The sequence below is a fragment of the Podarcis vaucheri genome (assembly GCF_965113315.1).
Source record: "Podarcis vaucheri genome assembly, chromosome: 6".
Taxonomy (NCBI): Eukaryota; Metazoa; Chordata; class Lepidosauria; order Squamata; family Lacertidae; genus Podarcis; species Podarcis vaucheri.
Window position 1 is genome coordinate 94,149,235 of NC_138764.1, and position 13,239 is coordinate 94,162,473.

General features: G+C 43.9%; 1 protein-coding gene across 3 annotated transcripts in view; it reads left to right on the forward strand.

The window, feature by feature from the left end:
- The first annotated feature begins 5,122 nt into the window (after positions 1–5,122).
- Positions 5,123–13,239, forward strand: part of EDN3 (endothelin 3) — a 48,371-nt gene continuing 40,254 nt past the window's right edge. The window contains exons 1-2 of one of the 3 annotated variants that reach the window (XM_082226533.1): positions 5,123–6,049; positions 9,275–9,548. In XM_082226533.1, the coding sequence (XP_082082659.1) occupies positions 5,998–6,049; positions 9,275–9,548 (326 nt within the window). In that variant the 5' untranslated portion in view covers positions 5,123–5,997. The remainder of the gene's footprint in view (positions 6,050–9,274; positions 9,549–13,239) is intronic. The other 2 variants (XM_082226531.1, XM_082226532.1) reach the window with 2 other exon arrangements.

The window sequence follows — 13,239 nt, forward strand, 5'->3', positions numbered from 1 at the left end:
GGCTTCTTTTGGCGTTGGAAATGCCATTTGTATTATATCCTGAAGAAAGTTGCTACATCAAAGCATTGGCTAAGATGTTCCATTCTGAACTTTAATTGCTGTTAAGTAGGAAATATATTTTATGACTGTAAGCTGACTTTGCACTGGGTGCAATGACCAAGCACTCCTTGGCTCTTCAGCACATGATGAAATGTAAGGGAACATTTATTTTATTTCTCTCTCTCTCTCTTTCTTTACAAAATCCTGTCCTTCCTCCAAGGAATCCAGGAGAGGATTCACTCTCATTTCGTTTACTTAATAAGGAATGAATAAGTGGATCATTGTATGAATGTTCATTTAATGTTTTTTTTTTAAATAAAAAATTATTAACTTCTTGATTTTATTATGTATTTTGTGTTTTGATCTTGTATTTTTACACTGTGAACTACCCTGAGATCTTTGGATGAAGAGCAGTATATATACAAACTTAATAAATTTAATTAAATTCAGTAAGTTCTATACGGCTCTTCATCTGAGGATCTCAGGGTGGTTTACAATATAAAAACACAAAAATACACAATATAGTAACAAATGAAAACAATACACACACACACACACACACACACACACAGCTTTTTTTAATTAAGTGAAGAGGAAAGGAAATCTGACAGCCCAACCAGTGTTTGATTCTCTGGTAATTGTGCCTGATGCCTAAGTTGCACTCTTACATTGCAGCTCAGGAATTAGCTGACATTTGTCTATTTTCGTTTGAAGACAAAAGAACCAAAGATGGATCTATGTGGAGAAAGAAGTGGATTTTAAAGCCCTGGGCCACCTGTGTCAGGGCCAGAGCTGCTATTCAGCATACTCAAGCAGCAAATTTGGGTATGCCATTAAAAAGCAGCATAGTGCCACCTGCCTAGTTTATTATTTTATTTTTACAACTCTGGGGTGCCATTTAGATGTTCAGCTTCAGACGACAAAATATCCTGGACCACCTCTGTCTGATGCTGCCTCTGAATCAAGGATGGCTAACTGTGAACACTCCAGCATGCTTTCTGGATATATCCTTACATATATTTATTATATCTTATTTTTAAAAAACTTGAGCAATCTGAAAATGGTGATTAGAGTATCTGAGTGAGACTGTCTTCTCAGTACAGTTTACATGATATAATGGTCTCTAGCCTATGAAGGCTTATGTCACAATAAATTAGTTAGCCTTTAGGATGCCACAGGACGCTGTTGTTTTACTACAACAGACTGATGCAGCTATTCCTCTGGAACTGAGTCAACAAGAGTCCATAACTACAAAATAAAATTATGATTTGTTCCCTTGTTCTTCCTTATTGCTGTATGAAGAATTCATTGCTTGGGAAAGAGAATGAATTTTGCAACATCTGAACAAAGGAAATGATAAAAACCAAGAACCATAGCCCTCATAAATGTCTCATTGGTTGCAATGATGCGTTGCAACAGGAAACTGTCTTGTTAGTACATTTTAATTTACTATGAATAAGTCAAATACGGTACTTTGTGCAGTGAATCAGTGCAGTATCTAGAACATCCAGATATAAAGCAATGCATTTGTAAGCTGTAAATTATTCTGAATATTTTCCGACAGTAAGTTGTAGTTTGAGGTGTTGGCCTACAGCCTGACAACTGCTAACAGTATTGTGGTTTTCAGAAAAGAAAAGAAGAAAAAGAAACTGTACTCTGACACAATATGCATAGTGTCAATGATGTGCCAGTACACAGAGGTCAGTTTATTGTATTGTGGCTTCAATCACACAGCAACTCCTCCTGTAATGGAGCCATTCCCATGTCAAGGGCACTTAGCCAGACTTGTGAATTATAGCACTCTAGAAGCTGCTCTTCAGTTTATTACAGTTCAGTCAGGGCGTTTCACACACATATTACTTTGCTCACCCAGCAATGGCCCCACCTGTGACTTTTAGCCAGAGTCAACTGTCCCAGGGCATAACATATTGCAGGGTCATAGTCTACCTGTGTAACTCATCTACCGTAAAGAAGAAAAAGGCCACAATAACTGTAAATCTGCAGTGCAGCATATCAGTGAGGAATCTGCAATGTGCTATTGTAATGCAATGAATTTGGTACTTGTGTTGGGAAGTGCTGGGAATATTTTTAGTTGCAGCTGAAATCTGGCTTTCACCTACAATAACCTTCCTTCCCAAGTTGTTCTCAAATAAACTTTAATAAGCACAACCAGTACTGAATACCCTTGTAAACTGCACATCATTTCTTTATGGTCTGGAAGCAAGACTGCCTGGACCTTACCCAGAGATAGTACCTCCATCTATAAAAGTTTAGAGGCACAGAGGCTATTGCTGCTGCGGCTTCTGTCCTGTTCCTCAGTTGTTGAGAAAGGAAGTGGGTGGCAGCTGCTTCTAAGCGCCTCCCAGCATTTTGACGTCCCTGAGTACTGAGCTGGCTACCCAACAGGTACCACTGAAATCAAAAGTGATGCTTTCTTAGTAAACTTGTTAGGGTTGGGGTGCTTATCCCCTCCAACCTTACATATAAGTAACAATTAGTCAGCTCAGTACTCAGGGACGTCAATTTTCTAACTGTGTTCTGGAGGACCCTTGGAATTCCTTGGAAGGTTATCTGCTATTGTGGGGATGTTCAGGGATGCAGGAGAGGATATATCATTTGATTATATCCTTTCCAACTTGTGTTAACAAGTTCTACAATTTAGCAGAGTAACATTCCCCTTTTTAAACTTGCACAGTAGATGCGTTTGCTCAGGCTCGCTAAAACCTTTAAAATAAGTTACCTGGTAATTTCCCCTTTGTTGTTGTTTAGTCACTTAGTCGTGTCCGACTCTTCGTGACCCCCTGGACCAGAGCACGCCAGGCACTCCTGTCTTCCACTGCCTCCTGCAGTTTGGTCAAACTCATGCTGGTAGCTTCAAGAACACTATCCAACTATCTCGTCCTCTGTCGTCCCCTTCTACTTGTGCCCTCCATCTTTCCCAACATCAGGGTCTTTTCCAGGGAGTCTTCTCTTCTCATGAGGTGGCCAAAGTATTGGAGCCTCAGCTTCAGGATCTGTCCTTCCAGTGAGCACTCAGGGCTGATTTCCTTCAGAATGGATAGGTTGGATCTTCTTGCAGTCCATGGGACTCTCAAGAGTCTCCTCCAGCATCATAATTCAAAAGCATCAGTTCTTCGGCGATCAGCCTTCTTTATGGTCCAGCTCTTATTTCCATACATCACTACTGGGAAAACCATGGATTAACTATACAGACCTTCGTTGGCAAGGACCTTTGTTAGCAATTTCCCCTTTAAAGGTAAAGGTAAAGGTACCCCTGCCCGAACGGGCCAGTCTTGACAGACTCTGGGGTTTGTGCGCCCATCTCACATCTATAGGCCGGGGGCCAGCGCTGTCCGGAGACACTTCCGGGCCACGTGGCCAGCGTGACAACGCTGCTCTGGTGAGCCAGAGCCGCACACGGAACGCCGTTTACCTTCCCGCTGGTAAGCGGTACCTATTTATCTACTTGCCCCCGGGGGTGCTTTCGAACTGCTAGGTTGGCAGGCGCTGGGACCGAGCAGCAGGAGCGCACCCCGCCGCGGGGATTCGAACTGCCGACCTTTCGATCGGCAAGCCCTAGGCGCTGAGGCTTTAGCCCACAGCGCCACCCGCGTCCCAACAATTTCCCCTTTAGTCCCTCATAAAAGAAATAGACATGACACAGTCTTCTATAAAAGTATAAAAAGAGTTTACTCACTTATTCTGTTCACAGATGGATCTCAGAAGGCAGACTTAAGTTACAAAAGTAAAAGTAATATACCTGGAATCTATCCCATAAAGAGATAGTCCCTTTGACCTCTTTTGGCTGGAAGCCAAGAGAGCATCTTAGGCTAAGCAGTTGTTGCTTCTTCGACGAATGTAGTCAGAGAGAGAAAGAGAGAGATGGCGGCCAGTCCTATGCTTTTGTTACCTGCACAGGTGAGGCCACGCCCACCTCTGGTCACATGTAGCCTGTCCCAGCCTAGGAGGAAAGAGGAAGTTCTGACTGGCTGGTCCAGACATCCCCTTTCTATGTCCACTCTAGTGATGTTGTACTTGACTGCTCTGTGTTTCACATCCCACAGCTATTCCTTAATGATTAGTGCAGTAACAGCAGACAAACTTCCCGGAAACACAGCTTATCCAACCATAGAAATCTTCTGCAATGTGCAGCTGAAAGAGATGGCTTCTCAGTTGACAGAAGGAGGCCTTCCTCCGTGCCTTCTATGAGCGGAGAGTGTGCCCTATAACATATGTAACCCAGAATCCGCTGTTGTGGTAGATGACATGGGAAGGATTCTATCAAGTTAGGAAGCTGCCAAACCATTGGTCTAGGGGATAGGCTTAGATCTGGGTTCAAGTGCTCTCAGTGCCTGAGAGCGGTCCTCCTTGTTCTTGAACTCTTAACTCCCATCAACTCCAGTCAGCATAGCCAATACTCAGGGATTATGGGAGCTGCTATCCAGTGATATCTGGAGGGCCACAGCTGGTTCCCCATCTTTGATCTATGCCAGGAGTAGGCTACATTTTTCACTCTGAGGATTGCATTCCCTTCTGGACAACCTTCCAAGGAACACAGGCAAAAGTGGCTGGAGCAAGAAATGCATATTTTGCCTTTGGACAGTAGGCTCTTGCTACTCCCTTGCCCTGAGTCTCAGGTTCACAACCCTGATCTATTTCCTAGTAGTCTTATAGTCTTAGTTTACGACTTTGGCATAGCTGTCAACTTTCAGATTTGAAAATAAGGGATCAACAGCCTCACCAGTCCCGGGGACAGTCTATGGGATATCTAACAATCTGGAATAGCAGCGGGAAGCAGTGGGAAACGGCGCTGGAATAAGGGAATTTCCCGCAAAAAAGGGAAGGTTGACAGCTATGGACTTTGGTCATACAGTATTCCTGTCTCTCAGCTCCAAACAGGTCAACTGCTGCTTCTGGCCCCGGTCCCTGGGTGTTGTAGGGCGGGGCAGGCACGCTCAGGATAGGATAGCCAGCAAAGATTCAAGATTGCTAAGCACTTTGCACATTAAACCGTTTCTGTATATGATACATGCATGGGCGTAGCCAGGATTTTTGTTGGTGGGGGGAAGGCTTTTGTTAGGAGGGGTAAGAACCTCAGTCTAGATTTTTTATTGAGTTAGGGGCTTGGCTACGCCCATATGGGCACATGCTTTTTATACAAGCTGCGTAACACGCAGTGGCTGTGGACGGAGCAGCGCATTTACAACCTCTCCGCGACGCAACCTGCGAGCTAATGCCAACTCTCTGCTGCTCCGTATGCAAAACCCGGGCTGGGGCGGAACCAATCAGGACCAGAACCAGCTCCCAGGCCCCGCCTTCATCCCTAAACCCACCCCTCCTCCGACGGCTCGCTTAACAACTGGGCGCAAGTGATGGGATGAGAAACGCGCGCAAAACCCCGTTTTGGCGAGAGGTGGCTCGCCTTGGCGGAGGAGCGTCCGGTGTTCCTGCTTTTCTCGGCGCTTACCTGGGCAAAGCTGCCGTTGCAGCAGGATGCGGGAAACAGGAGGAGACGAAGAAAGACCATAGCAACTCGGCAGTCTCGCTTGGAAGCGGTTTGTGCCGGTGCGCGCGTGGGAAGCCCCGAACGCGTGTTTCGGATAGGATCGAGAGGTGCTGAGAGAAGAAGGGAGAGGAAAGGAAAGGCGAGCTATGGAGCGCATCTTGGCTTTGCAACGCTTTCTTCGGGACTAGTTCTGCAAAGAGGGAGCTGGAGGGCAAGCAGCGTGGGGGCGCAACCGGCAATCCAAGACCCCAGGCGCCATTAATTCCTCGGCGCGTGGAGGAAACACGTCCGGGAGGAGAACTTCCATGTAGCCGCGACCCGGGATTTTCCCTTCCGTCAGGAGTATATTTGCACGCGCAAGTCTCACGGGGGTTCCCCGCCCCGCCCCGCCAGCCCCTTCTTCCTCGCCGTCTGTGTTTGCCTGCAAGTTGCGAAGCTTCCCATTGGATTTCATGGAGCTGGGATTCCTGGTACTTGTTGGGCTTACAGTTATCTCGAGTACAGGTAAAAAAAACCAAACAAAGGTGGTGAAGAAAGAGATCGATTGTATTGGTTATTTCTGATCGCTTCTCGGAATGGGTTCCCGCGAGCGGCGATACTGAACGAGAATTCGATTTTGCAGCGATTAGCCGCGCGATCCGTAATTAGTTTACTCAAAACCCAGCCCTTGAATTGGTTTACTTCTCTAGTAAATGTGGATAGGTTGTGAGCTATGCAATTCTATCACGTCTCAGAGGTAAATCTAATTTAGTTCTATGGGTCTTATTCCTAGTTGAGTGTTGGATTGCAGTGGAAGATTGCAATCCTATACCCACATACCTGAACGTTAAGTCCACTGAAGTTTCAAATCCTATGGGCATTAGTGCCTCCTAGTAACTGTAGAGTCAAGATCAAAGATACAGTTCTCTTAATGGCATTAGAGAAATTCTAAACACTGTTTCTTCTGTTTAACAATAACAGCACTATTATTAATAATACAATATAATAATTATAAAACTTAAAGAACAATGTGCTCTATGGAATACCAAACAGAATAAATAAATAAGTAAGCTTCTAACTTCTGAAATGTTACGTAATTATAAAATTTAAATGGCTACATCAATGACTATTCCCTTGGTGACTTAAAAGCAAGACAGTATTAAAAAATACTCTGTACAATAATTAAAAACAATTAGCAATAAAAAATAGAAACAAACCAAACACCAAATATTTAAAACTGCTTTTCCACCCCCTTGCTTTTTAAAAATAATGCTATTTGGCAACAAAAAATTATGAACCCACCTTTCCGTATTAACTGTTCCTCAAAGGAAATATGTAGGATTTTCTGGAACAAGGAAATCTGACAATTTTTCTAAAAAATAAAAAGCAGAGACCTTTCCAAAGTATTATATTGATTATGTGTACTTTGGAGCTATGCACGTTTGCTGCTGAACAAAGAAGAATGTTTTCTCGTGCTGTGGCTGTGATGAACAGGGAGCCTGGGAATAAATCCCTGGCTGAAATCTAACCTCAGTAACACATTCTCTTCATAGCATTAAGGATAGCAAAACCACTGTCTCTTGGCTGCAATGGTGTTGATCATTCTTGCTTGCCTTACCAAGGGGTTGCGAGAATCATCTTAGTAGTCTATCTGAAATGCTCTGAAGACGCAAAAAGTCTGGTATTGTCTCCACCAGGAAGTTCCCTGACGGAAATAATACTGCATTATTTTGGGTATCTCACATGGTTGTACTGCACTGTGTACTGGTTGCATCTAGGATCTCTCGCTTGTAGAAGTGAGGATGCCTGGAGTGCACCTCTAAGATTGAACTGTCATCCCTGCAGGTATTGCTCTAATCTCCCTTGAAACCCTGCATGCCAGAAGGATCTGGCAGATGACAATAAAATGTGCCTCAAACTTGCATGCTATGGCTTGTTACAAGGCTGCACGCTTTTGGTGAGAGGTTTTCTCACAGTGTAATATGGCACTAAATTATTCAAGGAATTTTTGGAGTATTTCCTGCATTTCAGGATCTAGAAGTTGCACAACTCCGAGGGATAAGTTGCACATTTCTAGTGGCCAAGAGCAAATGTTGAAGCCAGTGGTCCTCCAACACCAATAAAGGACTTCTGATATCTGTATACTGGCAGCTTAGGAGAAATTAGTGCTTGTTATACTTGGCAAAGTAGTGCAGTTTGATAGTCAGTGTACGACTTTGTATTCTTTTTGTCCATTTTCTCAACTTTTCCCTCATTGGCATTGTTCTCAGGTAAGCCTTAGTTAATATTTTACCAGGAATGCATGGATCAGTCTCATTTTGCTCCTCCCGTTACATGAGCAGGAGCAACAAAACTGCCCTGGGTTTATGGTGTCCAAATTGTTGACTGTGATTTGCTTTTATCCAAACAAATTACAAGCAGAATTTGGCTTCAGATCATGGTTTGTTGCATGAGCATAACCAGGACTTTTTTTTTTGGGGGGGGAGGCAGAACTGAATTATCTTTAATGCAATTGGTCAATTAGTTAAGTATTTTTATTTATTTACTTGATTTGGAGGGAAGCACCCTGGCTACGCCCATGGTTTGTTGGGATTGAATTAAAACACAAACCCTGGTTTGGATAGAACACTAAGCCAAGAATTGCGGTTTTATGTTCCCACTAAGAGAGTGCTGTTGTGCTCAGGTCTTGCTTTCAGACTTCCCATAGGCTTCTGGTTGGTCACTGTGAGAACAGGATGTTGGACTAGATGGTTCATTGTCCTGAACCAGTAGACTTTTCTTGTGTTCTTTTTAGCAAAGTGGGAGTGATCTGCTCATTAATGCTAGACTGTGGCTTAAAATGCCATGCACGCCGTCCTGCTCACTTAGTGTCCTTCTTTGCATGTAACACTAGACCACGGTTCATTAAACTGTGGTTTATTAACCATGGCTAAGTGATATGCGTCCATTGGCCATGTTCAGATGTTATGATAAACTGGTTTATTATGAGATGGATCAGCCTGTGCAAGCTTTCAGCTCGTGAGCTTTCCACTCCTCCAGTGTGACTGTGAGAAGTGGATTGGAAGTTTCACTTCTGTTCCTGATTAATAGCTGTATGGTGTTACACCCTGTGGTTTGAAGCTCTCTTGTTTCAAACAAACCCTAGCTATCATTAAGCATAGTTTTTCTTTGTTTAGATGGCATAACAGGTAATGGTTAATCAAACTGTAAGAGAAAGCTTTTGAGCTCCTCATGGCCTTGACAGAGGAGGTGAGAGGGGTGTGTGCAAACCAAGGCTCACACAGGCTCATTCCTGTCAGAATCACAGAATCACAGAATTGTAGAGTTGGAAGGGACCCTGGAGGATCATTTAGTCCAGCCCCCTGCAATGCAGGAATATGCAGTTGTCCCATACATGGATTGAACCTGCAACCTTGGCATTATCAGCACCACGCTCTAACCAACTGAGCTATCTAGTGTGTCAATAAGCTGTGGTTTATTATGACGTCTGAACACATAGGTGGAAGTCTCAGTTGTTGATTAGCATAAATAGATGTTCATGATTTATTGCAGTTTCCATTCCATATGTTAAAAAGTAATAAAGAACAACTATTAACTTGGAGCAAACATGCTAAGGATTGTGACAGTCAATGGTCCTTTAAATCTTGTTCCAGATATTGCTGTCTTTTTATTGGTCTTAAATGCCTTACTGCAGAAATAGCTTCCCCTTCTGATTAAACTTTGTCTTTTATTTTCTCCCCGACTTTGCAGGCTTCTCACTGCCCGTCTCTCGCCCCCTGCTGCTCTACAGTGGTGGCAGTAGCAGCAACAGTGAGCTGAGGTTTCCAGGGCCCCACGGGAGGGTCAGCAAAGAAAACGAGACAGCAGTAGGAGGGCTGCTTTCAGCCCGCAACGCCACCGTGGGGAAAGTGGCTGGCCCACCGGAGGTACACCACAGAGCCAAGCGCTGCACTTGCTACACCTACAAAGATAAGGAGTGTGTTTATTACTGCCACCTGGACATAATCTGGATCAACACCCCAGAGTGAGTGAGGAGGTTTGCTCTGAATAATGTGTGAAAAGTGAATCTCCCTGCTGTTTTATATACTCCACATGCACTGTTGCATGTGGAGTATACACTTTAATCTGCATAACGGTACAGTCTGGTTATGCTGAATGAATAAGATACGGTATTAGTTTGTATACATCTCTTAGATGTTGTTTATGTAGCTCTTCTGTGGAGTTTGGCTGCGCTTCCAATGGCTGTATATAACTGACTGTGTGTGCACCTGTTTATACACAGTTTGATTTGTATCGTCTAGCTAGTGTACCAGAAGCTGAAAATAGGATAAGATAAAGTGAATCAAAGTGGAGTAACCTCCAAGCAAGGAACCAATGAGTAAAACTATTCATATGATAGCCCTAGTGAATTGTGCAAAGGCAACTATTGGATAGGAAGGCAAAAATGGAACAGGGTCAGTAAGCTGATCTTACTGGCATGAAAATTCCTTCCAGCTCTGAGTCTGCAAATAATGGCTTGGCTTTACTACTTATTCTCACCCACAGTGGCATAGCATATGTTGCTGGTGCCCCAGCAGGGCAAGTGCCCCCCCCCCCCGGTGGACTGGGCAGCCCAGTGGTGCTGGACCACCATGCGAGGAAGCTGCCTCTGCAGCTCCCTCACATGCCAGACTCCAACGGATGAGTAGCACACCTCCTCTCCTGCCCCTGGGTCAGCCTGAAAGCTCCGGCATGGCAGCGATGGGCCATTGTGTGAGGAACTTCCTCATGTGCCGGAGCCCAGCAGAGGAGAGGTGTGGCAATGCTGGTTCTTGTCTTCTCTAAGTAGAAATACAAATGCAGTTGGCTGTATTCCAGTGTGGAAGGGAGAGGGATTGTGAGCTGCTGGATGTCCTTTTTCACCAGAGTGTCTGGGGTATTTAACTGAGCAAGTGGATTTGTAGATGCCTGCTTCCTACCCTTAATATTGCAGTGTCTTCACCAGATCCTGGAGTATGAAGTAAGTAAAGTAAAAGTAACGGACCCCTGGACAGTTAAGTCCAATCAAAGGCGGTTGTGGCACTCATCTTGCTTCTCAGGCCAAGGGAGCCGGCGTTTGTCCACAGACAGCTTTCTGGGTCATGTGGCCAGCGTGACTAAACCACTACTGGCTCACGGAAGACCATGATGGAAACGCCGTTTACCTTCCCGCTGCAGCGGCACCTATTTATCTACTTGCACTGGTGTGCTTTCCAACTGCTAGGTTGGCAAAAGCTGGGACAGAGCAATGGGAGTTCACCCTGTTGCATGGATTTGAACTGCTGACCTTCTGATTGGCAAGCCCAAGAGCAGGGATAGGCAACCAAAGGCCCAAGGGCTGGATGTGGCCCATTCGCTTTCTCAATCCGGCCCAAGAGGCTCAGTGGTTTAGACCACAGTGCCACTGAACCTATAGATGGAATTATTTTTGTAGCTGACAACTAATTTGACAAAAATAATGAAGATGCTGAAGTATTACCCCAATAGTGTTTACATAAAAATGGATTTTTTTTTATTTTTCATTTTTACAATGAAAGTGAGTGCTGGAAAAGGTTCCCCTTCTCTTTTTTGGAGGAAGCTGCTGAATTTTTGCATCTGGCACATGTTAAAGTTAGGAGTTAATTTTTATATCCCAGTCTTTTCACCAGACATTTCAAGAATTCCACAAAAATCTATGGGCAGCATAGTCTGGCATGCAAGAAGTACACACACACACACACACACACACACACACACACAATTCCCCTACTCTTTCCCCCCTTCCTATAAATTTGTAATATTACTGCTCAATTCTGCCTTGCTCAGACCACAACTATGTCTAGTTCTGGGTGCCACAATTTAAGAAGGATATAGACATGCCGGAACGTGTGCAGAGAGTAGCCAAGATGATCAAGGGTCTAGAAACAAAGCCTTATGAGGAACGGTTGAGAGTGTTTGGTACGTATAGCCTAGAGAAGAGGAGACTGAGAGATATGATATGCTACATGAAAGATGGAACAAGCTTGTTTTCTCCTGCTCTGGAGGAGCCAAACCAATAGATTCAAGTTATAATAAATATTCTTTGGGCTTTTTAAGCAGAGATTGGATGGTCATTTGTCATTTATGCTTTAGTTGAGATTCTTGTATTGCAGGGGGTTGGACTAGACGACCCTCGGGAATCCTCCCACCAAATCTACCATTCTGTGATTCTACAATTCTAGAACCTCTATCACAAATACTTTCTACTTGGGATATTCTTTTCTGGTGGTTGGTTCACTGGAGTTACACTGGGCTGCTAATGATATTATTACAGCCACTTATCTAATCATCTGTGGTGAAGCATTACCTTCAGGCAACCAGGGAGGGAACACTGTATTTATTTTTCTTTCAACCATCCCTTGGCTGACAGTGGCTGCTTGGAATGTATAATGTTAGCAGGTAGGCTAGAAAAAGGGTTGTAGGTAAGCATCTTTTGTAAATTTATTTGCAGGGCTATATTTATTATTACTCTGACATGTGAAATTGCTAGGTGCTTACTATAGTAGGAATAATAATGTTATGCATTTAACATATTAGGCACTGTATGAAAGAAAAAAGGTTCCTTATTCTTATTTCATCATGTGACAAAAGGTAAAAAGATAAGTATATTCAGGTTAATTAAAGTTTTTAATTATTGACATATATTCTCGCCCCTCCCCAAAAGGTTTATCCTGTCTACTTCCCCTGTCTTGCCACTCCTGTTTACAATTTTGGACTGTAAGTTTCTTGGGGCAGGCATTTATATTCATACAAATTGTAAAACACCCTGAACATTGTTAGCACTATTTAAATAAACAAATGAAATAAACATTGGATGAGCCATATAACAGTTGTTTCCACCTTGGCTTGGACTACATACAGCTTCAGACTGCAAAGACTGCATATTGCTCCCTCAAGAGACTAGTTAACCCCTGCCCATAGAAAATGAGCATGTTGACAAGATTCTAGCATACGCTTCTATCTTATGTTTCTACTAGGTGTGTGAAAAGACAGTACGGTTTGGTTTCTTGTTTTAGACCAAGAATGAGTAGCCCTTTATGCATCCTCCATACCGTTGCCATTGAGTTTGAAGATTTATACCCTACCTTTCAGTCAAAGGTTCTGCAAGATCGCTTAAATCAGATTTCAGTACTATAAAAGATAAAAACCCAAACACACACACATAAGCCAGCGTCCCACAGGCTGAGCCACACCTTGGAGAGGCTTAGACCCTAGAACTCTGCACTGTATCCTTCAAAATTATAATAGTGCATTTTAGCATGTGCAGAATGCCATTTCCATTGTTGTTAATATACCATGTTTTCCCCAGACCAGGAATTAATGTGGCTTATAGATAAAGCAGATATTTATCACTAAGTATGAGCTATGCCAGGGACGCGGGTGGCGCTGTGGGTTAAACCACAGAGCCTAGGACTTGCCGTTCAGAAGGTCGGCGGTTCGAATCCCCGCAATGGGGTGAGCTCCCGTTGCTCGGTCCCTGGTTCTTGCCAACATAGCAGTTTGAAGCATGTCAAAGTGCAAGCAGATAAATAGGGACCGTTTCCGTGCGCTGCTCTGGTTTGCCAGAAGCGGCTTAGTCATGCTGGCCACATGACCCGGAAGCTATACGCCGGCTCCCTCGGCCAGTAAAGCAAGATGAGCGCTGCAACCCCAGAGTTGGTCACGACTGGTTCTAATGG